Source organism: Helianthus annuus, chromosome 7 (genome assembly GCF_002127325.2).
Source record: "Helianthus annuus cultivar XRQ/B chromosome 7, HanXRQr2.0-SUNRISE, whole genome shotgun sequence".
Taxonomy (NCBI): Eukaryota; Viridiplantae; Streptophyta; class Magnoliopsida; order Asterales; family Asteraceae; genus Helianthus; species Helianthus annuus.
Window position 1 is genome coordinate 143,404,168 of NC_035439.2, and position 26,284 is coordinate 143,430,451.

Below are 26,284 nucleotides of genomic sequence, written 5' to 3' on the forward strand. Positions count from 1 at the left end.
AAAGAAAGAATCAAATCAGTATTTTATCATCGTACCACCAGTAGAACCACCCGATCATATCTAGCTTCACTAGGCAGTAATGTCTATACATCAATTCAGGAGGAAACACAATAAATATGAGAAAACCCTTTTGTAGGAATCGAATAAACCTCATGATCCCTAAGTCTTATATCACCCCAAGATACCACTAGACTATGATATCATGGACAAATAGTAGTATAAATAGTCATGAGGAATCCGAACACTAATTTTATTATTTAATTTTAATAACATACATAAAATTGTGACTCAAAGTTATAAAATTACTTAAAAAAATATTTCTTAGATTAGTTAGGAACACCATAATTGACATATCATATATTGGGACCAAGTTTTTGCCTATTTCAGTTGAATTTTGGGAGTCAATTAATATATGCTTTTGAATTAAAACCAAAGTGGACCACTTTCACTTTCTTTAAGACTTGGTCTCAAATCACAACTTCATGGAAACATCCATACATTATTATGCATGTACTTGTTGTACTACATGCACTAACACTTGTACACTTGTGGAATTCAGCAACTCTCTTTTCCAGGTTAAAAAAGACCTTTATCATATTTATAATATTTAAATTATGCAAAGTAAGATGAAATCAAGCTGTTATTACTTATTAAAAAACACAACCAATATTAAATCCAAAAGAAAAGTAAAAATAAGACCTTTCTAAAGAAAACTACAAGCACCAACCTTTTTGGTTCTAGTTGCATTAAAATTATTCAAAATCTTGTTCTGTAACACTAACACAAGAACATGAAAGAATTCTAATCTTGGGTGTTTACAAATATATACCTAATCACCCACAAAATATTGTAAAAAATCAAACCCATAAAATAAAAAAAAAAAATTCTAGAAAATCATTCAGATATAATTGAAATCTGCCCACTTGAAATGCTAATGCTACCATGACTATCATCACATAGTGTCAAAGCTCTTTCCAAATTAGCAACAATATCAGTCATTGTTGGTCTATCTCTACCTTCCAAGTTCACACAATGTATCGCGGTGTAAGCCATCAGCTCGACAGCCTCCGACTCAGCCTCATTCGCCTCGGGTGGCCTTACCCGCTTATCGAGTATCTTTGCCAATTCGCCGGATACGATTGTTGGTATCGCATAGTCCACTAGACTTATGGGTGTACCACCGTTACCATTACCATTACCAGTACCATCATCATTACTTTTAAATATCGCTCTTTTGCCGGTCAAGAGCTCTAGCATGACGACTCCAAGACCGTAGACATCACTTTTGGCGGTGACTACGTTTAATCCGTAGTATTCGGGATCAATGTAGCCGACTGTCCCGGCTGCCTTAGTCGGTCTTTGCTCCGAATCGGATTCCGGGCCCATTAAAGATAGCCCGAAATCCGAAACTCTAGCAACCCAATTCGCGTCGAGTAAGATGTTAGATGACTTGATGTCTCGGTGAATTATAGGTGGGACCGCGTAGTTATGAAGGTATTCGATTCCTCTAGCGGCGTCCAACGCAATCTTGATACGCATTTTCCAAGAATTTAACAAGCTACTATTCTGTTCGACGTTTTTCTTGTCGTGTAAATGATCAAACAAAGCTCCGTTTTTCATGTACTCGTAAACCAAAAGCTTTTCTTCGCGCTCTTCACAATACCCGACGAGTCTAACCAAGTGCTTGTGATGTAGCCGCGATAAGAAAGCGAGTTCCGAATCAAACGCGCTTTCTTTCTCTTGAAACTTTTTCGCTTTTTGACACATTTCTCCTCGTTTAATAGCGACTTCACGCCCATCTAACAACTTGCCTTTATACACGACGCCAAAACTCCCTGAACCGATTTTATTCTCAAGAGAGAAATTATCCGTCGCTAATGCCAAGTCAGCGAAAGTAAACTCTTCTTCGCGATCCGCGTGTTTTGAAGACGTTCCACTTCTTTGCCTTCTGAAAGCCCGTGACGCTTGTCGCCTGATCGTAGAAGATCTCGAAACTTGACTACTGTTGTTTGAAAGTTGAGGACCATTGTGATTAGTACTAGTGATTGTGGGCTGAACAGAATTGTGTATCTTTTTATTCCCACAACATATACCAGTCCACAAACAATAGATTATAGTACAAATACCCGCGAATGTCCCGATTGATCCAACTATTGCGAAAGCCAGTAACCCCCTTCTTAACGGTCTTGAAGGCGAAGACCGAGGTACATTACCACCTCCAGTTGGCGGCGATGGTGGTGGCGATGGCGGCGCTAGACTAGCTAAATTACAAGGCATACATATTGATCCGGACCCAGAACAAAGAGTATCCGACTGAGCGTATATACCACAACCACAAGCTGGTGGTCCGGATCGAACACATGGTCCTGGAAGAACACTTCCCAACGGAAGTCCGAATTCTGATGGATACAAACCATTTCTAACCCAACCATCCCCCCAACAGATAACCGAAAGGTTATTACTAGTCAATCCACAAGTAAAATCCGATCCAGCCACAATCGACTCGAACGAAACACCAACAACATAATCACTAACATTTACATTCCCCCCTCCACCTCCCCAACAAACTACAGTCTTATTCAACATTCTTAACCCACATGTATGATTCAAACCAAGAGCAAGAGCCGAAAACTCGAACGCTTCATGATCGGGTACATCGATCTGCCCGTGATCATTCGCACCTCTACATATCACAAAACCGGTCGAATTCACACCGCACACATGACCACCTCCCACAAACACATTCAACATACTAAAACTATCAAATTCAACTTGTAATTGTATTGTATTCGTATTCGCGAGTTGCGAATTGCTTCCAAAACATATTATTCCACTAGTATTATCCACCGGAACGCCACAACTTAACCCTAGACCGGATGAAACCGATCGAATTCGAATGTTTCGAGTGGTAAACTCTTCACCATCCCTCCAACAATTAACGGTTCCTTGACTGGTATTAGTAACAGCACATATTTGACTATCACCAACGGCTAAATCGGTTAAAATAACCGTTTCGTTATAATATAACCGCTTTGGTGTCAAATTAGGGTTCCAACAGATGAGAGTTGAACCGCCGGACCGGATGCCGCAGAAGACGTCACGGCCGCCGGCGATTGAGTCGAACGAGATGTTGGAGAATACGTCGGAGACTTGGCCGTTGCGCCAGCATTGGATGTGTTGACTTGGTTGACCGGCGGTGATGCCGCAGATGGTGATGGTGGAGCCGTAGCTTACGGCGATTGTGGTGGCGGAGCCGCTGAGAGTGTGGATGGTTTGGATGGAGGAGAGGATGGCGATGGCGTATGTGATGATGACGGTGACGCCGGTGGTTGATGACATCATTTGAAGATGTGGTGGTGGTTACCGGTGGTGTTTTGCATCGGTTTGTTTGACCGGAAAATGAAAGAATATTATTGTTTTGGATGAAATGAATTTGTTTTTTTTTTTAAAGAAAATGTGTTAACAGTGAAGACTGAGAATGTATATAGAGTAGGGTGATGCTAGATTTACGTTGAGGTATGACTGCATGACACGTGTCAGGAGTTACCGGAGTGAAGCTTCGTTTACACGTATGCAAACACTTTAGTCATAGTTTAGAACTTAGAAACCTTTGACCATTGACCTTGTTGGAAAATTACAAAAATAGATATGGATTGTTACGATGGTTTGCATCTCGTTTTTTGTCGTTAAAAAAAAAAAAAAAAACTTTAGTTGAAGAGTTAACGAAAAATTTATATCATCTTGGTTTTAAAGGAGTCCCAGCCGGCTCGTAAAAAGTGAGAGCTTAGCTGTGTTAGTCATCTAAAAAAAGTGTAGCTTAGCCGTCTAAATCATATGGTCGTGTCAAGCGTCTCGCAAAACTGTAGGCTTACCATCTCATAGCCATATAGCAAAAAGTGTAGGCTAAATACTGATGGTCTGTCTAAAAGTGTAGGTTAAATTCTAGGCGTATTAGCTGGTAGTGAAGTTGTGATAGCTTTTGATTGGTGGGAATGATGGATTGATGGTGATGGGTGAATAGGTTGTTTATATTGGAAAGTTAGACCATGCGGTGTGGGGGTCGGCACCCCCCCCCATCTTGGCTCGTCCTCGGCGTCCCACACCGCCCCCTGGGCTGCGTCGCGTCTCCAGCGACGGAAGGAAGACGGAGGCGACGAGGCATGTTGATTGGCTGATGGCTGATGGTGGGGACCACATAGAGAGAGATAGAGAGAGTTTTTTTTTTTTTTTTTGTTTTTGTTTTAATTATTTATTATATATTAGTTTTTTATTAAGTTTGAGTAGTCTCCCACACCCTTGGATAGTCCCCTTTGGGTAGTCCTTTATCGAACGTAACATGGCACCTACGTGGCGGATAGTCCCCAAAGGGACTACCCAAACCACACCCAATGGTCTTATTTTTAAACAATATCTATTTTCGTAATTTTCTTGACATATTTTATGTTTTTTTTTCCTTTTTTTCGGAAAAGCGATTAATTTTTTTTTTGAACGGTAAATTTGGATCACTAACGGACAACTGGAGTATCATCGTGCCACCAGCAGAACCACCCGATCATATCCATCTCCACTAGGCAATGATGCATATACACCAATTCAGGAGGAAGCCTTATCCCATCACCAAGATACCAGTAGGCTATAATGCCATGGGTCGGAAAAGCGATTAATAAAAAATTATTTTTAAAGGGTTCTTAAAACTAACGTAATATATTTGCACGTTTCATTGCACAATATGCTAACTGACAATAATATATTTGCACGTTTTATTACACAAAAGCTAACTGAATAATAAAACGAATGTAAATAAATAATTGTATTATAGTATTGTATTCTGTCTTGTTATCATTCATTTTTCTAATGTTTTCGAGAAGAATTTGAACTTGACTAGGAAAATTACGAATTAGCCATTGGAGCTTGTCTTCATAATCCAAAATTTCTATGTTTGAAGCTTCTAAGAATGTTCCTGGTTGATAGATATTAACCACGTTAACGGATCCAAGATTTTCGTTTACCGGATTCACTTTTTTAGATGCTTGAATTTCGGTCAACTCAATATTACAATTTCTAAATCGGGTCGAGTTTATCATCTTTTGTTTCAATGATACTTCTTGGCATTCCTATCCCAGATAACCAAGGATGTGTCGTGCCAGATTCATTGTCAATATGAGGTTCATCTCGTCCACTAAGTGTGGACTTATATCACATACTGGGAGGTATCTCCTTCAACATCATATCTAAAGGCAACAAAAAGTAATGGTTACTTTTCTATAAAGTGTTGGTGCATATAAAGTTGAATAAGCAGTTATTAGATCATGACAAATACCGTGCTAAACAAACAAATGGCGATATGTAGAACTAGTTGGTTGCTGCTTATGTAACTTATATGTCTAAAAAAATACCCGACTATTGAACATGCTTTAATATATCTCAAGGATTGTTGGTATGAGCATCAAGTGAATTAGATATAAAATGAACAGAAATGGAATTGTATCAACATATACATTTTGCTTATTACAATGCAACAATAATAGAATATATCGAGACAATAAGTCTGAAATTAGTAAAGCTAATTTTATCAAATCATTTTTAGCAGATTTGAGGAAAAATAAAAAGGTTTCAAAACTCGTTATATAGTTGGGGACCGGCCTAGGCCCGGCGGGCTCCGGCGTCGTGCCAACACACCGCCCCCTAGGGCCGGCCCCGTCGTCTCCGGCTTGCCTCCGACGCCCAAGACGGGCCTCTCTCTTCTTCTTTACACACACACACATATATATAGGCACATCTTCCACACCCTAGGTCCATCCTCTTTAGACTCATCCTCACACCCGCTTACGTGGTCGCCTACGTGACGAAGCATCCTTTAAGGACTACCCTTTTTCACACCTCATAGTCTAACCACGTGACTTGTGACATTCAGATGTTACTATATTTCTCACAAAATTCCTCATACCCTTTTCAGAGACCTCAAAATGTGAATAGCTACACCTGTAGTAAGCAAACATAATCAAACGATGGCAAAAAGAATTTTTTAAATGTTCATATTTACCGGAGGTGGAGTGAAGACAACTGAAAATATATTTTTTTAATTTTTTAAATGTTATTTATGAGATTTATTACATACGCTTGTTGTATCAACACTCACATATTTATTTTATTAGTAATTAATATTAATATTATGTTATTTTAATAACATCTATACCCTTGTTGTTGAAAATAAGTAGTCTTTTACTATGTAAAAATTAATAGAACCACGTTATATGTAAGAAAAAAAAAAAGAACATATCTAACTATATATAGAACTCGGTTTTCTACTTAACATGAATATGCTTTACAACTCCTTTTATAAGCCAAACATATTATATTAAGATTGGTGTATGCTATACATTACAATGGAAGTAAGAAAATGATAATATTTTGAAATTCACATATCCGTGTTTTATACTAGTGGATATATATGTTATAAACCACTATAATGGAACTAAGGCACCGAAAGAAAAACATATCCAAACTTACTGTTTGTGAATGATATTTATTAATGGTCTAATAAAATTTTTTGATATTTATTAATGATCTAATAAAATTTCTATTTATCTTCACAAGTCTATGTATTAATTTATTAATGATTTAATACAATTTTTATTTATCTTCACAAGTATATATATTAAAACACATAGAAACATGTTTTTTAATAGTATGCTCCATTTTTTTCTATATTTTAATTGTTTTATCTTTTTATTTATACTTTGTATTTTTGTTGGTTTACCAAGTTCCAAAACTTTTAAACGAATATCATTTTAATTTTAAATATTATAATTCAAAATATGCACTTCTTGAATCAGGCTGACTAATGGTCCACAATATGCAACTACACCCTGTTTTGGTTGGTTTTTGTTTTATTATATTTGAATTCATTATTATATGTAACAATTTCATTAAAGTTAAGGGTAAATAATGAGATTATTGATGAAAAATTCATCTTTTTAACGCAAATATTTTTAACTTCATAAATTCTTTACAGTTTACACTCACCCAACATCCTAATTACTCCAGAAACTTCAAAATCATTTTCGTTACTGGGTGGCCAAATCATTAAAAGCGTTTCCTTTATAATTTTTGTGTATTTTGACTTTCAAAACTTTGAATTTTTAAATATATATTTTGCACTAATTTTTTTCTCATAAAAGCCCATATGTTGTGTGCCTGAAGCAAATAACTTTATTGCAATAATGCAATATATAGAATAATAATAAATTAAGGGTTGTATCCACATATAAAATAATAAAGGTTGGTTTATATTAGAAAACAAATTACATAAAGAAGTTTATAAAAATTTCATTTGAAAATACATATTATAGCTGATCATTTTATGTCTAAAATATGACATGTATGAACAAACATTTTGATTGATTGAGTTTATAATAAAATGAAATGTTCATATCTTACAGTGATTTCGAGAGAAGAAAAATTAGTTTTGTTTAATTTTATTTTTTTAGATATATCAGAGAACTTTATAGAAAAATAAATGGATAAAAAGTACTTAATGTAATAAAGTTGTATAATGTTGTAAAATTTCTTTCCAATATTTTATTAGAACATCCTATGTCTCCCCCTTTCTCACGCGTGAAGATGATTTGGAGTCATGGCCACGCCAGTTATGGACGTGGCTTTTCTCATGAGGTTACCCCCTTTCCAAAGGCTGTGTGAAACAATGATGATGGATTAGGAAGAAAATATATAGAGTGTGAAACTATATCCTCGATTGTGTGATGTGGTGTAAAAACTGACGTGACATTGAGACGACAATTTTTTATATGTGAAAAATGATGACTCACCTGATGACATTATGGAGTTAAAAAACGTCTTTCAAATTGAACAATCAACTTGTTATTCTTAAAACTAGGTTATTGCATTAACATCAAATGCTTTATTTTTATTGTGTTGTTGTTGTTAAACAAGCACAGCAAATAATTAAATAATTAAGATATATAAAATGCTACAATGTCTTGCAAGACAGGTGCTAGACAAAGCATGTTACATACATACAAATATACATATACTTTTCCTTCATACCATCATTGTTATAGCACATGAAATGCATAGAATGTTGGGCACAAAAGCTATTATATTGATTATAAAAAAAACTAAGGCTACTCTTTGAACTTTACAAGTTTATATTATAACTAGGTGTTGCGCCGTCCGCGTTGCGGGGCACGAAGTCAAATATTTCTCTTTCATATACGTCTGTGTTTTGGTTAGTTGTACATACTACTCATAACACGATCTTAAAAAACATTACATCGAGAAAACCAATTAAAACAAAACACTATCAATACTTTTGCTAAAAAAAAAAAAACTAAAACGATGGAAAGACTATAATTTTTAATTGGGGCAAAATTGTAATTTTTCAGGACAATTGAGCGTGTGCCACGCAACCGCCTGACACGAATAAAGATTACACCGAGTCAATAATTAAAACAAAACACTACCATAGATTTGTCACAAAAAAAAAAAAAAAAAAACTAAAACGAAAGCAAGACTGTAATTTTACACTAGGGGCAAAATCGTAATTTGACGGAAAAAAAAAACAAACACAATGGCAAACCTGTAAATTTGAAACCTAGGACAAAATCGTAATTAGAATGGAAGAAAAAACAAAACCAATGGCAAAACTATAAATTTAAACGGGGCAAAATCGTAATTTGGTTGGACCAATGGGGAAGTGCCGGGCAGCTGTGGGAACCAAATCGTAACTTTTGAAATGGGAACAAAATCATAATTTTGAACAACGGGCAAAATCGTAATTACATTTTGATCTGGGTGCGAAATCATAATTTTAAACTGAGGGCAAAATCATAATTTTGAGCTATGGGGGAAAACATAATTTTATTTTGAACTATCGGCAAAAACGTAATTTTGAGCTGAGGGCAAAATCGTAATTTTGAGCTAGGGGAAAACATAATTTTATTTTTAGCTGGGGGCAAAAATGTGATTTTAAACGGAGGGCGAAACCGTAATTTTAAACTGGGAATAAAATTAAAAATGAGTTTTTGACCTGAGGGTGAAATCGTAATTTTGAGTCAGGGGCAAAAATATAAATTTATTTTTAACTGTGGGTAAAAACGTAATTTTAATTTTAAATAAAGTCCAAAATTGTAAATTTAAACTGGAATAAAATTAAATTAAAAATGTGTTGGTCCAACAGGGAAGTGCCAGGCAAGCTGCCTGACACTATTCCCTCAACTTGAAAATGTATATGTATAAATTTATTTTAAACTGTGGGCAAAAACGTAATTTTAAATAAATGCCAAAATCGTAAATTTGTACTGGGAATAAAATCAAAATCGTAAATTTAAACTGGAAATAAAATTAAATTAAAAATGCGTTGGTCTAATAGCGAAGTGCCAGACAAAGCTGTCTGGCACTATTCCCTTCTTGAAAATGTATATGTAGCTTGCCTGGCATTATTCCCTTAAGTTGAAAATGTATATGTAGTAAATATCGTATAGTGTTTATGTATGGAAACTTAAACTTTCTTCTATTTATCAACGTTGTAATAAATTGTCATATTATTTTCTGATGTAAAACCCTTATAATTATACATTACTTAGGCTATAGGGTGTGGTCATGACCCTCATGACCACCATGACCCTCCATGTTAGTGTCATGTAACTAATCTTTAATCCACCATCCAAAACCACTACCCTAAGGGTATGGTCATGACCCAAACCATTAGCCCCTTATTTATTATCTTTGTCTAAACAAAAAGAAAATGATTTGTTGAAAAATGGAAAGGAGGACCATGGTTGCCATGGTTTAATCCATGCAAACCATGGTGGATCAATCAAGGGGGTGGTGTAGCCTTCCATTCATGTTCCTAGGTGGCAAATCATGTCCCAACCATGATCCCCACACCCTATAGCCTTATAATTAATGTAAAAAAACGTCTAGATCAATAATTAATTATTGAGAAATTTACGAAAATAGCCAAGAATAAGTTTGACTTACCAAAATGGCCACCTCATGCGTCGGTGGAGCAGGGCATCACTGATTACGAGAGAGCTTATGCGTCTGCAAGGCTGATTCATACGTCCGCCAATATACAAGTGACACGTGTCTCAATGACATCCATGCTTCCCATGCGTCCGTGACTCATAAAATTTACTTTTAGCGAGATTTGAGGCATCCCATGCGTCCGTGACTCATCCCATGCGTCCGTGACTCATCCCATCATCCCATGCGTCCGTGACTTATCCCATCATCCCATGCGTCCGTGACTCATCCTATTATCCCATGCGTCTGTGACTCATCCCATGCGTTGCCGCCTCATCCCATGCGTCCGTGACTCATCCTATGCATCCCATTGAGACATGTGTCACTTCTATATTTAAGGACTCATGGGATGAGTCGGCAACGAATGAGATGAGTCACGGAAGCATGGGATGAGTCACGGACACGTGTCACTTCTATATTTAAGGACACATAAGCTCTTTTGTAATCAGTGATGTCCTGCTCCACCGACACATAAAGTAGCCATTTTGATAAGTCAAACTTGTTCTTGGCTATTTTCGTAAATTTCTCTAACTTATTTTTTTTAGCGAACATAGGATGTTACCAATAACAAGTTTTTTAAATGATAGTTGTTTCACTCTCTAATTTATTAAATATTGGGCAATCTAAACGCAACACTCTCAGCCATTGGAAGATTATCAAGTTTTTTTCCGATATTAAGGTAACTAATTTATATAAATAAAACACATTATTGGGTTATTTGTTATAATTCCAGATGATTTAAGTTCTAACCTTTACTACAATGTGATCAAACGTGATCAATAAACTCTTTATTTAGGCGAAAACGAGTCAGATTTATTAGGTTTGTCACTGTGTCAATGTGTGTGTTCGTGCATGTATTAAAAGACAGACTTAGACTTAGAAGAAAGAAAAATAACATGGGAGTGATAATGGTGTTGGGGTGTTAGGAAGATTAGGTATATAAATGGATTGTAAAATACGTTTTAGTTAAAACTTAAGAGAAATAAACTAATATTAATATTTAAGGTCCCACATGAGACATGACAGTACCACTACTTATGTAGCTCAAAAGGTGTTGCAGTTCAGCATTTGAATTTGGACTTTTTGGTTTGGTGGAATGTTGGGTTGTGGGTTGAGTCTATGTCATGCTTTTAGGCTTCACAATCCTCCATTGTCGTCCCCAACTTTCCATTAAATAAACCTGCATCTACCTGCTAAAGTTTCTTTTTGTCACCTTTTGTTACATGACTTTTAATCGTATTATATAAGTTTCTAGTCTAAGGTATTCTACATCATCCTTTATATTGGTCCGATATCTATACCGGTAGAGAGGCTTGGATTATTCAATGAAGACCCAAGTTTAATCATCACTTGTGTCACTTTGGTGGATTAGATAATGTGTCAGGCTCTATCCTGAGCCCACCCGGGTTTTTGTCCCATCATGTGTTACGCTAGAGAGTTTTGTTCTTGTGGTGACACGTCGACTGTCAAGTGGCAACCCCCGGTATGGTTTCCCAGGGGAACGCCCATGCCAAACTCTGAAGCGAGCATGAGCCCCGTTAAGACAACATAGTCTGGCCGGAGTGAGACAACGAGACTCTCCAATTTGGAGGATGCGATAGCCTAATACAAGAAAGTCGTCGTTCCAAAAGAAAATCAATACAGGTATATATGTATATGTATATGTCTACTAGTATAAAAAGCCTTTAAGAGATGCTCCACAATAGTGGTGGACCTACATACAATAGTGGTGGACAACAAGTGTGGGCAGCAAACCCATAAAAAAATTAGTGTAATTTTTAGGTAAAATTCTCGTTCGTCCCTTAAAAGTTCAATTAAGCCTTTGGTTGCATCTATCAGAAAATATTTCATGGGTCATCACTACTCCGTAAATAGCTAGCATGGTATGGCGGAGGGGCGCTATTGATGGAGTTTTTACTGAGGTGGATGGGCAATGGCGCCTCACACCCTGCACAACTTTATAAATAGTTGATCAGTAGTATTATACAATAATTTACGACGTTTTCGTTATTCAATGTGATTTAAACAATAGAGCTAATAACTTAATCTAATTTGAGAAGGGCAAAATAAAGTGGAAAAAAAAAGACAAAAAGAAGGCTTGAACCGGCGCCTTTTATCAAGAAAGACTACATACCAACTACTTTACCAAATGCCAATACAGATCTAATTAGGAAAAAACAAGTATATATATACAATAACATCGTCTAGTTGAATGAGAAAAGCAACCAATCATAAGTTACTACTATACATTAACTTTTATTTTTAATATATATAAAATTTTATTTTTAATATATATAAAATATATATATATAATTGTAACTCCTAACTCCTAATTAAGACCGCGAGGCCAAGGGAGTGCTTTATCTCTAGGTGATAAAGATCATTACAATAAATTTTATGTACGTAACAAATCCTAACTAGTATACAATAACATCGTCTAGTGAATGAGAAAAGCAGCCAACCATGAGTTACTACTATTCATTGACTTCTATTTTTAATATATAAAATATATAATATATAATTGTAACTCCTAACTCCTAATTAAGACCGCGAGGCCAAGGGAGTGTTTTATCTCTAGGTGATAAAGATCATTACAATAATTTTTATGTACGTAACAAATCCTAACTAGTATACTTTATCTGGTCATAACTAGTATATTTAGTATTGTTAGAAGAGTTAACTGTCATTTACGTCCTTGTGGTTTGTTCACTTTTGCCATTGCAGGCCAAATTTCAAAATTGTACCATCCTCCCCGACATTCTCGAAACGTGCCATTTCAGTCCAAAAAACTAACCCTAGTTAAAAAACTCAGTTAGCTCAGGGACGAAAATGATATTTTATTCTAGATTTTTTGAACTGAAATGGCACGTTTCGAGAATGTCAGTGAGGAAAATGGTACAATTTTGAAATTTGGTCTGAAATGGCAAAAGAGAACAAACCAAAGGGACACGTAAATGACACTTAACTCTTGTTAGAAAGACAAGGTCAACCAGATGAAAAGTGTCTCGAAATACTTGTAACTTTCTCTTTCAACTGTAAACTTCAGTAGCTACTTGGCCAATCTCTGTCGCAGCTAATCTCTTGCGACTAAGTGCCTCGAGTCAAGTTCGGGCTCAAGCTTATAATGATACGAGTCTAGCTGTGTACTCTTGGATCTGAGCTAGAAACTAAAACTTGTATTCGGCTCGCATTCAAGTCAATGTAATAAGTAGTTTCTTGAGTTGACTACGGCAAACCGTATAGTATTACAAATCCTACAATTTACAAGAGAGATAAGTAACTAAATGAGTATCTTTCTAGAGTGAATATTTATTTATTAATCTGCTGTAATAATCAACTATATATTTAAAGTTAGTTGTTGCTACTTAAAACTCATGGGTTAACCGTTAGTATTAAATTAAAAAAAAAAAAAAAACATACCCTACTTTTAACTAGGATTGTGCTTTAATAACCGATAGACGATTATCGAACCTGAACCCGAACCCGATTAAGGTTTTACCTGAATAAACTGAACCCGATTAAGGATATACCCAAAGCCGAATGTAGTTGTATGGATTGGTTAATAGTTTGAATAATTGATAATCAGGTTAACCCGACTGTTGATAATTTGATATACCTGTTAACCGAACAACCCGATCCAATTATACCAGACAAAATGAACAACCATGCGAGTAGGTTATTAGTTATGATATGAAACTTAGAAAACCCGAATAACTCGATCTGATTAACAAACCTGAACAGCACCCCTACTTTTAACGATAGTAATGTTTAAGAATGCGATATTTGACAATACCTCGTACTTCAGGGGCTATTTTGACTTTGATATCTATTCAATTAGGGGTGTGTGTGAAACCGAGTAAACCTATCCATAACCGGAAAAGCTGAACCCAAACAAAAACTGACGGTTTGATTTTATGTTTTTGTAAAAGCTGAATTTTCTGTTCGGTTTCAATTTTGTATGTTATTAAAACCGAACCGAATTTACGGATCTTCGTTTTTAATTTTGAATGTAAAGTAATTTATAAGACTTTAATCAATTGGGTCACCCAAATATCTTAGCTCAAATCTATAGTAATAATTTAACCATTAAATAACAAAAAGATTTAGTCCGAAAGTTTTAGACCCAAATTCATTATTCTAGGGAAACTTTTTTCGGCCCAAAAATTTCAAGCCCAAATGGTAAAACCAAAACTAAACGAAACAAACCAAAACAAAAAAAAACCGAAACTGAATTCAAAACCTCAAAAACCGAATTTTCAGATATGGCTCGGTCTAAGCCCACAACCAACATAAATCGACCCATGTACGCGCCCTAGCTTTCAACTAATAAAGTTTAGGCCCACAAATGGACCCATGTACGCGCCCTAATTTTCAACTACTAAAGTTTAGGCCGATGAGGTAGTGGTGGAGTGGTTGGGGAAAGAATTGATATTCCTTGTGACCCAGGTTCGATTCCCACTCTCCTCATTATTTTCTGCAGCATCCAGGTGAATAGCGAATACGGGTGGCGCCGATTCGACTTGGATGGGAGGCGAGGTTTTACCGATTATTCCACTGTCGTACCTTCAGGCGGGTGGAGGTCGGGTTTCCACGCATCTGAGGAGAGCCAAGGGGCTGACGGCGGTCGAGTAGTCGACCTTGGCCACAGCACCCGATGTCACGGTGTTAGCACGTCGTTTCTTACCGTTCAAAAAAAAAGTTTAAGCCCACAAATCGACCCTCGCCATAATCTTAACTAATAAAGTGTAGGTTTGGCCCAATCCTTTTCATAAAAAAAACTTTTTTAATAAACGTGCTGGTCCCACAAAAGGTTCACTATTACTTTACTTCTGTTCAGTCAACCAATGTTATTAATAGTTTACTTTTTGTCACAAAAACGTTAGATTATGGTAATGCCCCAACCCTTGGGCGTTTTGCGTCATGTGGCAGCCCAGTCAGCAATAGGGCATTATGAGGCGTTTTCTAAAATGAGTGTAGTGAGGATGTGGGCATTGTGGAGCATTATGTTAAAAGAGATGTAATAAAATTAAATAAAAAATACCATCAAAAAATCTTATTAGACAAACAAAAGGAAGCATGGCGTGGAAAAAAGCACGCCAAAAACAATTTATTTGAAAAAAACGCCCCGGGGGTGGAAAAAGGGCGTTGTGAGGCGTTTTTTAGGGGAAAACCGCCCAAAAAAACTCACTACCATGGTGTTAAGAAATAGCCAACTAACTGACATTTATAACTTCATGTAGCAGTGCCAACCAAACAGTTGTCATTGTACAAAAGTTCACGGGGTTTCTGATACAAAAAGCAGAACTGGTTTGAGACCAACTGACATTCATTTTTACCCAATCCCAACTGTCTTACCTCACATAAATTTCCTTTTTAAAAATGTCAGTTTAATATACATAATAATAATAAGTATAATATTCTTAAAAATAATATAACTATTAGTGACAATAATATTTTGTAAAATAAAAAAAAAAAGATGTATAACGGTAAAACTACTAACACCAAAAATGACGTGTTCTAACCGAACTAACCGAACTGTTTTGACCTGTAACCCAACCGACCAAAAGAAACCAGTACAAAAAAAAATGGTATTTTTCTTTCTGAAAACGGGAAGTCATCAGTCATGTATGTATAGGATTGTAAGAGTTCACATTGCGCGATACTCGCATCTCTACAACAAAACAGCGGCCCGGATTATAAACAAAAAGAAATTGACAAAAAAAAAATGAAGTTCAACCGTAGGGAAACGAGAGCCAGGGGTGTTTCAGGGCTTCTCGGGCTGTGGGCCGCCTTCGTGGGTTGATCTCAAGTAAGTTACCGATGAAATCGAGTAATAATGTATCGGAAACTTGTACGCGTTCTTCCAATGATGTTTCTTGTGGGGTTATGTATTCCGTCTCGTTTGTTTCCTGGACGCATTAAAAGTTTAAGGGTAAATTACTTTTTGAGTCCCTGTGTTTTAGTGGTTTTAACTAGTTGAGTCCAAAAGCAAAAAGTTTAACGACCTGAGTCCCTATAAGCATTTTTCATTAACCATTTGAGTCCTTTTGAGTCCAAATTTTAACCTTTTGAGTCCAATTTTTTGGACTCGAATCGTTATAAAATGAATAAAATTGGACTCAAAACGTTATAAAATAAATGGCTAGGGACTCAGGTAGTCAGGTCGTTAAACTTTTTGATTGTGGACTCAAGTGGTTAAAACCACTAAAACACAGGGACTCAAAAAGTAATTTACTCAAAGTTTAAAACGAGACGGATATGAGTTTAGAATTAGCTATCTTTTTATTATGATTTAAAAATAAATAAAGAAAGAAACGAACCTCGTTTATGCGATAAAGATCGAACTCATCCGTGAAATATTTGCTTGTTTCTTGACCCCGTTCTAGCATATCGTAATCAATTGGCCCGAGCATACCGATCACTCGTGCAAGCAAGAACACGATTTCATCGTTTGGAAATAAAACCTACGTAAATTTAAATAAAACGGCCACAAAAGGAGTCAGGAGGGTTATCGTATGACATTTTCAAATAAGTATATTTTTATTTTAGAGTAACGTACACAGATGGTCCCTGTGGTCAACCAAAATTTTGGATTTGGTCTCTAGATTTTCAAAAGTACACAAACGATCCTTTTGGTTTGCCCTTTGTAACCAAAGGTTTCAGCAGATCCAAGTTAGGGACTAAATGCGTACAAAGTGCAAACCACAAGGACCATCCATGTAACTTTGGAAAAAGTTGGGGACTACATCCGTTACAAAGTGTAAACCACAAGGACCATACGTGTACTCTTGGAAAGCTAGGGACCAAATCCAAAATTTTGGTCAACCACAGGGACCATCTGTGTACTTTACTCTTTATTTTATAATATTCTCCAAAATAATAAAAAATAATGATGAAAGATCAAAGTTTTTTAATGAGTTAATAATTGTTTTCGTCCCTGTGGTTTGTCAAAAATCACTATTTCAATCCATTAGTTTAAAAATTGCGATTTCAGTCCCTATGGTTTCACTTTCATAACCATTTCAGTCCCTGTGGTTTCACTTTCGTAACCATTTCAATCCATTTATTCTGTTAGTACAGGGACTGAAATGGTTACGAGGTGGACTGAAATGGGTACGAAAGTGAAACCACAGGGACTGAAATCGCAATTTTTAAACTAATGGACTGAAATAGTGATTTTGGACAAACCACAGGGACGAAAACAGTAATTAACTCTTTTTTTAATATAGACATACATCACCAGATAAGAGTTCAGCTAAGATGCAACCGAGCGACCAAAGGTCAACTTTCTGGTCATACGGAAGGCCGAGAATGACTTCAGGAGCCCGATAAGACCGAGATTGCACATATAACGACAATCTATCGCTTTTAAAGCAACTGCTTCCGAGATCAATAACCTTGATCTCACATCGGCTATAGCTTTTGATAAGAATATTTTCCGGCTTTAGATCACAATGTATTATTCCCAATTCATGCAAGTAATCCAACGCTTCCAAACATTGTCTCGTTATCGCCTGATTTTCAACAAAAGTCAACATTTCTCATTCAAGAAAAAGATTGACCCATTTGTGTAAATGGGTCAATTTGGTTTTACATTATCTCAAACGGGTCAAATCAATATACGAACCTGCAGCCTGGGCATGGTAAAATAAGGCTCACTGCCGGATTCTTTATTGTATTTTTGAAATTCGTATAAGTTAGCGCGCAGCAGTTCGCTAACGATGATGAGATGTTCCTGTAAAAAAATCAAGAAATTGTTTAATAAATGAGTAAATTGCCATTTTAGTCCCTGTGGTTTGGTCCATTTTGCCAGTTTAGTCCAAAGGTTTCATTTTTAACATCTGGATCCAAAAAGGTTTCATCGTTGCCATTTTGGTCCAACTGACTTAACTCCATCCATATCTGTTAAAGCAATTAAGAAAAAGGGTTAATAAAAAGAAAAATGAAATGACAAAAATGCCCTTGGCAGCTTTAACAGATATGGATGGAGTTAAGTCAGTTGGACCAAAATGGCAACGATGAAACGTTTTTGGATCCAGATGTTAAAAATGAAACCTTTGGACTAAACTGGCAAAATAGGCCAAACCACAGGGACTAAAATGGCAATTAACTCTTAATAAATTAAACGAAAACAGAACGCAGAATGTGTCAACCATCGGATTACGTCTAACTGCTTACATGAAAATAAAAATAATCGTAAAGCCGTAAAATATGGCGCTCATCTGCCGGATCATGCTTGTTTACAAGCTTTAAAAGCTTGATTTCATCTAAACTTTGGTCGAAGAAATCTTTTTCGTTCTTTATTATCTTCAAACAAACGTCGATTCCTGTTTGGAGATCATGTGCTTGAACGACTTTGCTAAATGCAGCCGAACCAAGATACTCCGAAACAACATATCGGGCGCCGATTACGCTGTTTAAAACAATCGGTAGATCCTTATGCTCTTCAAAACCAGTCCTGCATATTCCATAAAGTCAGCACATTATTAATATAAGAGTAAAATCTCATTTTCGTCCCTGAGGTTTGGCCAGTTTTGCGATTTTCGTCCAAAGGTTTGTGTTTCGCATCTGAATCCAAAAGGTTTGAAATCTTGCCATTTTCATCTGGCTCGTTAACTCCATCCATTTTTCTCCGTTAAGTTAGGGGTATTTTCGTCTTTTTTCTTCGTTAAGGGTATTTTTAATATTTGTACATTATGCAAAATGCGTGTACATAAAGCAAAAAAAGACCGAATTGCCCTTTAAGTTAACAAAAAGACGGAAATACCCCTGACTTGACGGAGAAAAAAGGATGGAGTTAACGAGCTGGATGAAAATGGCAAGATCCCAAACCTTTTGGATCCAGATGCGGAAAATCAAACCTTTGGACGAAAGTCGCAAAACTGGCTAAACCTCAGGGACCAAAATGGCATTTTACTCTAAAAAAACAACCTTAAATATAGCAAACCATGTGTCAACTAACCTGTTTTTCCTGTGTATAATTTTTAACTCAAATACTTCATATTCATCTTCGTTTCCATTCGTTAACGATACATCAATGGCATCGCCTTCGTCAACTTTAGCAGCATCGTAATCACTATTTCGGTCAAAGTCAACATCTTTATCGCACATCTTATTCAGCAATTCATCGGTTCTTTTACAATCCCGTTCATCATCATCATCGCAACTTTTAATCTTCTTCTCGGTATCAAGAAAATCATCCAAAACAATTCCTTTTACACCATCTTCCAAATACCCAATGGAGGCGGGCCATACTTTATCAAGACGGCTAGTTTTCTCTAATAACGGGTCGAACTCAAGTTCAAGATTGTCGTTTTGGTTCTCTTTCTCGAAAGTTGTTACAAACTTGTCCTCAGTTTGACCACCGAAAGGGTCTGAATCATCAAAACAAGACGGCATAGCGTAGTCTTCGTCGTTCTCTCTATACCAATTCAAGTCGTTTTGCATGTCGAATTCATGGTAATCACGAGCTGTACCGAATTGAGACAATCTATCCGACGAAGCATGAGAACTAGCCCCCCTCATAGTCCGGATCCCATACGGATTTGTAAATTCTACATAAACCAGACACACATTTGAATCATTGTGGTCAAACAGTCAGTGGCGGAACCAGAACGATTTAGTTAGGGGGTCATCATAAGCTTATATTCTATACTGGTTCAAATTAGGGGGTCCATCTCTAAGTTTGTTCTTCAAAAACTCAAAATTTATAAATAAAAATTCAAAAAGTTCCGGTGACCGGAGGGTCAACAGACCCTCCTGACCCCCCTCTGGTTCCGCCCCTGCAAACAGTCAATTTCCGAACTAAACGTCGACAATCTTTTCGAACTTATTTCAAAAGTCACAATCTTTTAGCATTGCTAGTACAGTAGTACATTCACATAAGTTCAATAAATATTAAATACCCTTGTTTTTTAGTGAATTAAGTAAACCATTATTGACTTGTGATCCTAAGTATAACTAATTTGACCACACAACCAACAAACAATTCAACATCATTAATTATTTCCCTCCAAATTCATAAAAATTTTGACCATTTTCATTTGCCAATTTGGAACTCATAGCTTTCAACAAAAATATAACTCTTATTTTCCAAAAAAAAAAAAAAAAAAAAACAATTTTTTTAATCTAAGATAAAAACATACAAGAACCTTGACATTAAGGCAAACAAAACAAGATAGCTTGTGGTCCTAAAAATTAAAAGGGTAGTCAAACATAAATCACCTAATTAACATTATGAATGATTACTTTTCTTAGAGTAAACTGCCATTTTGGTCCCTGAGGTTTGGTCACTTTTGTCATTTTAGTCCAAAACTCAAACCTTTTGCATCTGGGTCCCTGTGGTTTCAGTTTTATTGCCATTTTGGTCCAAAAATGAAATCAGGTAATATATGTCTTATAAAATTCTGCAATTTTGTCATTTTCCTCAGGGGCAAATCAGGTCATATTTGTCTTATAAAATATGGTATTTATTTATAAAAAAGAAATGATCATTTTACCCCTGCGGAAAAGGACAAAATAACAGCATTTTATAAGACAAATATGACCTGATTTCATTTTTGGACCAAAATGGCAACAAAACTGAAACCACAGGGACCCAGATGCAAAAAGTTTGAGTTTTGGACTAAAGTGGCAAAAGTGAACAAACCACAGGGACCAAAATGGCAGTTTACTCCTTTTCTTATTTAGTCAAACCAACAAAAAGTCATCAACTTTGGTGATTAATTAATCTTCTATAAAATCATAATTTTTTTTCATTTGCCAATTTGGAACTAGTTTTTAACAAGAATCTAACTCTACTATCCAAAAACTCAAAAAAAAAAAAAAAAAAAAAAAACATTTTTTTAATCTCAGATAAAAACAAACAAGATCCCTGAAATTAAGGCAAACAAGAAAGATAGCCTGTGGTCCTAAATCAGTAAATCCTAAACCTGACCAAAATCCAAACATAAATCACCTAAATTAACAATGTAAACAACTGGTTTTCTTGTTTAGTCAAAGCAATGCAGAATAAACTGGTGAGCAATTAAAAAAAATATAATAAAAATACCAACATTAATAATAAAAGAATTCCTTTTTTATTTACTCAAATAACCAACAAAAACTCACCTGAAGAACCCAAGCTGATGAACTCCTGATCAGAAGAAGCATCAGAGGGTGCAAGATCTTGCAGCGGCGGAGGAGGGCGGCGGGGGGCTGCCGGAATCTTGATCGGAGGAGGAAAGAGGAAATTGTGGATGTGGGTAGCATCAAGATTGGATTTTTCGAAGAGGTCATCAATGAGTGCAGATTCAGAGGTTGAAAGATGGTTTGTTCTGAGAAATTGGAGGACTGATTCGATGTCAGATGGTTCCATTGTTGAGAGATTGAGGGGTCAAATGTGGTGGAGAGATGGTGGTAATGGTAATGGAGAATCCATGAATACTTTTTTGTTTTTTTGGGTGTAGAAGGTAGAGACGTGAAAGAAGGTTCTGCAACAGAGAAAGGTTTGTGGGTTGATTATTATATATACATTTTTATACCAAGTTAAAGTTTTCTTTGACAATTTTTCATTTTTTTTTTCATTGATTCACATACATACTATTTAATCATCAAATCGTAAAATACACTAATGTATTTAATTATCAAATCTTTGCCATTGATTTACACACATGTATGACCAGTATTAGTTCACTCAGTTCGTAAATACACTAGTGCTCACTCTTAAACTTAATCATATATATATATATATATATAGCGAGGGGCTCATGCGAGAACCACCCTTATTGTGAGAACCTTGAGAACCAATGTGAACACAACCTAAAATAGCTAAAAAAACCTAAAAAAACCCTAAAAAAACCTAACCCCCACCCCCCCCCCCCAAAAAAAAAAAAAAAAAACCTAACCCCACCCCCCCCCCAAGCTAAATGCTAAAAAAAAAACCTAACACCACCCCCTCCCCCCAAAAAAAACCTAAACCCCCCCCCCCCAAGCTAAAATGCTAAAAACTAAACCCCCAAAAAACCTAAAAAAATCTAAAAAATGTTTTTTGAATTTTTTAATATTTTTTATGTTAAAATCGCTACTTTTAGAAGCCAAAAAAAAAAATTTTAAAAAAAAAGTAAAAAAAAAAAATTTTTTTGGCTTCGAAAAGTAGCAATTTTTTTATAAAAAATATTAAAAAATTCAAAAAAAAAAATTTTTGTGTGATTTTTAGCTATTTTTAGGCATTTTTGGTGTGTTCACATTGGTTCTCGCGGTTCTCACAATAAGAGGTGGTTCTCGCATGATCTTCTCCCTATATATATATATATATATAGTGAAAGTATAATGTACTTCAAGGCTTAACCTACATTAACATACATGACAAAAAATATAACGTGCGTTATTATCATAGAACGTGCGTGATTATAGTTCCATGCGTGATTATGTGGTCCCATGCGTGATTATGTGGTCTCATGCGTGATTATACCCCTGATCCAACGGTTACCATTGTCTCCTACGTGATGTATGATAAGACTTTTTGTATGTTAACCTTACTATATATATATATATATGTTTGTCTCCTTTGAAACATTTTTTTTTGACAATTTTACTTTTTTTTCTAAAGTCAATATATATGTGTGCACGTGTGTGTATGTATATGTATGTATTTATGTTTGTCTCCTTTGAAAGATAACGTATTTATACCAAGTTTAAGTTTTTTGACAATTTTTCTTTTTCTTAAATCAATGTTTATTGTAGTGGTTGTGCGAGATACGGGATTATATTTTGAGTAGAGAATTGCAAGAAAGATTACGAGCATTATACAACATAATCACATATGACGGAAATACGAACATAATGAAAAAAAGCATTTTATATATTCCATTTAAAACCCTCTGGGTAAAAATTAAGAACTATAAATAAAGAATTGTGAAAATCGTTTATGTATATGTATGTAATACGTAAAATATAATCACATATAGTGAAAAAGATCGAGATGTGATTACATTTAAAACAATAAGTATATTAAATTTGATTTTATGATAAATATTATATCAGGAAAGTAATTAAATTATAACCATTTGTTATAAACAAATACTAGATTTACCACCCACCGCAATGCGGTGGGGGATTCAATAGTTATATATCATGTTATATGAAAGGCAAATATTTCTCACATGACCACGAGCCTGTGTGTAAAACCGAGAAAAAAATAACTAAGTCGATCTCTGACTCGCATGTTGCGACAGACCTATAAAACGGGGAAAAATAGACGCGCTGCGACAGACATGTCAAACAGGAAAAAAAATAGATGAAAAACGTTGAAACCCACACGCACGTTGCGGCGTGTTAAGTCGGAAATTTTGAACAACACGTTAAAAGGAGAACTTATGAAAGATGAAAAGTATATAAGAGACTAAAGCTGAAAGTAAAAATAATGTTGAGATTAAATTGCAAAAGATTAAAAGCTTTGGATTGAAAGTAAAAAAAATAAAGGGGTTAAATTGCAAAAGATGAAAACTTTTGAATTAGAAGTGAAAAATCAAATTAATCAAAGGGGTTAAAATACCAAAGATCGAAACTTTAGACTTAAATTGCCAAAGATTGAAACTTTAGAGTTAAAAAAATCAATTAAACAAAAAAGATAAATATATTTAATTAAATTGATGTTTAATATTATCATTATTTAATAAAAGAGATAAATAAAAAACTAAATGTGAGAAATTACCAGAGAATGACACGTGTCCAAAAAGAATTTTTGTTTATTAGTATAGAAAGAAGAAAGATTAAATATAATTTATATGTTAATTATTATTTTATGAAAATATCAGGAAAGTAATTAAGTTATAACCATAAGTTTGTTATAAATAAATATTAAATAAAACTTATATGTTAATTATTATTTTATAAAAAAAGTGGAAAAGGTAAAAGTGTACTCGAATAAAAAACAGATAACTCGTGAGTTATTAATGTGGTTAAAAATAATATGGGAGTAATAATCACCAACTAGTTTTGAGGTGATTAAAATTTGGTAAGGGTAATAAATGGCTTTTTACCTTATATGAGGGGTTTGAATAATTACCACTTATTAGTTGGCCCACCGCATTTCATAATGGTGTCTAGTGTTTTCAGTTTCTTATCCCGCCCTCATATTTTCACCTTTTTGTCAATTTGTGCCCACAATATTTTATCATTTATGCTTTTTCTTTTCTTTTTTCCTTTTTTTCTTTTTCTTTCTTCTAAATACACATACCTTAAGTGCTTTTGTTTGGCGTTACATACTTCAAATTTCAAACCCATCCTCTTCTAACAGATCTTAAAATTTATTATAGTAGAATGAACTAGTGTTTTTCTTGCTGAATCCCTGTTGGTTTGGTACTTGTTGATGAGTGCGAAGGAGTGTACGTACTGAAATAAGCGTCAACTTCATAGTAGGTTTTGATGCATGTGACTAAGCCTTGACGTAACTATAAATGTCGAATTTCAAAGTAATAAGGGTATACGAATCGACTATCTAATGGTGTATTTAAAAAGATCTAAGACGAATAAGTTGGCATTAAGGGTATTCATAGGATCGAATAACGAATTTTTGAATTACTTGAATCGATTTTTTCAAATATCTTTTCTTTTTGCTAGAATTCGAACTCGATTCGTATTCGATTAAAAACTAGTCAATTCGAATTAAACGCCAATTCGAAATCGAATTCGTACTTGATTAAAAATTCAAATTCGAATCGAATTCAATAAATTCGTATTGATTCATATATATTTCAAATCCGAATCAAATTCTGAACACCTCTAATTGGCATAACTAAATAACTCATCATGAATGTTACTATTCACATATCATACAAATGATATTCTACCTATTATAATGACTATGTATCTTTGTGTCAAGATCAAATATGTGTGAGATCTTGCATGACCATTGCCGTAGCCATTAATACAATACCACAAGATATTTTTTCGGAGTTGACATGGTTCGATTGGATATGACGTCATCGTTGAGAGGCGATGTATTCTATATGTGAAGTGATAAAAAAGTTCACCACGTTTTTATTTTTTAAACACTAAAAACCCTGTCCCTTTCTCTCATTGTTGAAGGTATTCCTCATTGTTTTCTTATTCAAGCTCCCAATCTTAATTAGTTTCTATTTAGCATTTGTCCGCCGATGGCCCATTGGCCTACTAGCACCCTGCGTTTATCTCCACCAAAGTGGTGCGGGTTTAAGTCTCACAAATGAACAAGAGGTGAATTCCAGGAGTAGATTTTAAGTGAAGTATGTATTTGTTGTTCAAATAATCTAGCATTTGTTCACGTGTTTATGCATTTTCCTTCTTGTGTCTTCTTATCTTTAATTGTTATTTTACACTTTATGGATACTATTGATAGATTTAGGGTTCCAATAAGGTTGCATCCTTAGTTACCTCAAGTTGATTTACCATTAGGTATCTTTTGAAGAGTAAAGAAAAGGTGGAGATTATAATAAAGAGTGTGATTATTTTTAATCACTATATATTGTAATTTTATTACATGCTGTGATTTTAAAAAAAAAGTATTGTTACAAATACAACAAACATTGTAATTTTTAAGGCAGTGTGGGCCGTGTGGCACTACACAAGTACACATTGGAGTATTGGACACGGTACTTTTATGTTTGTTAAAGTGGGCTTTACATATGGGCTTCATAGACCGTATTTTCTCAAAATACTACGTAAAGTGGTAAAGGTTTAGATTTATGTCAGGCCCATTGGCCCAGTTGTTTGGTGTTTCTCAAGGAGTTGCCTTTGTTTTGATTGATTGATAATTTGATAGTATCATTTACCTGCATAGACTTTTAGAACTTTTGACTTTTGAAATGAGATTCCATCATGTTGTAGCGCAAACTATTGAATAAATGTCTTTTAAGGCAAAAGAAAATGATGATAAAGGCTGTCATATAACTTTTTGTGTGTTTATAAAGATCAAATATTAGGCCTTTTAAAAGTCATCTTTTCTTAGAAATACCTTAGAAGGGTGTAAACCTAAATAGATAATCATAGAGGTACCTTATACCGCGACTAGTATTTGGTTTGGGCCCATCGAGGTTTGACCCTTTGGGGTCTGCTCACCTTTCTCTAATATTTAAAAGGAGTTTCATGGCGCAAGCCGCTCCCCCTAATCTCCACTCCCTTACTTCTATTCTACTAACACACATGTTACCATCTTATTATATATTGTCCACATAAGTGTTGTCACATACAAATATTCGACTTCACTATTAAAGGGTAG

General features: G+C 35.1%; 2 protein-coding genes across 3 annotated transcripts; both read right to left on the reverse strand.

The window, feature by feature from the left end:
- Window positions 1-706: 706 nt before the first annotated feature.
- On the reverse strand, window positions 707-3,438 carry LOC110868968 (putative serine/threonine-protein kinase-like protein CCR3). The gene has a single exon (XM_022118254.2). The coding sequence runs from the start codon at window positions 3,340-3,342 to the stop codon at window positions 895-897; it is 2,448 nt and encodes an 815-aa protein (XP_021973946.1). The 5' UTR covers window positions 3,343-3,438; the 3' UTR covers window positions 707-894.
- Window positions 3,439-12,977: 9,539 nt separating this feature from the next.
- On the reverse strand, window positions 12,978-21,535 carry LOC110868969 (serine/threonine-protein kinase ppk15). 2 transcript variants are annotated; one of them, XM_035975388.1, is made up of 8 exons: window positions 21,157-21,535; window positions 19,010-19,601; window positions 18,226-18,505; window positions 17,675-17,782; window positions 17,283-17,561; window positions 16,368-16,511; window positions 15,785-15,956; window positions 12,978-13,301 (listed from the first exon to the last, which is right to left on the reverse strand). In XM_035975388.1, exons 1-8 carry the CDS (start codon window positions 21,401-21,403, stop codon window positions 13,273-13,275), a joined length of 1,851 nt encoding a protein of 616 aa, XP_035831281.1. In that variant the 5' UTR covers window positions 21,404-21,535; the 3' UTR covers window positions 12,978-13,272. The 2 variants fall into 2 exon arrangements, with proteins under 2 accessions (XP_035831281.1, XP_021973947.1); XM_022118255.2 differs by lacking the exon at window positions 12,978-13,301 and having other exon boundaries at window positions 15,626-15,956; window positions 21,157-21,534.
- Between the last annotated feature and the right edge of the window lie 4,749 nt (window positions 21,536-26,284).

Coding starts and splice junctions, on each gene's coding strand:
- LOC110868968 (XM_022118254.2), bottom strand. CDS start 3,342: ATGATGTCATCAACCACCGGCGTCACCGTCATCATCACATACGCCATC.
- LOC110868969 (XM_035975388.1), bottom strand. CDS start 21,403: ATGGAACCATCTGACATCGAATCAGTCCTCCAATTTCTCAGAACAAAC. Junction 16,512..17,282: donor CTGAACTCTTATCTGGTGAT/GTATGTCTATAT, acceptor AAATTTACGTAG/GTTTTATTTCCAAACGATGA. Junction 13,302..15,784: donor CTGGCTCTCGTTTCCCTACG/GTTGAACTTCAT, acceptor TGTAAATTGTAG/GATTTGTAATACTATACGGT.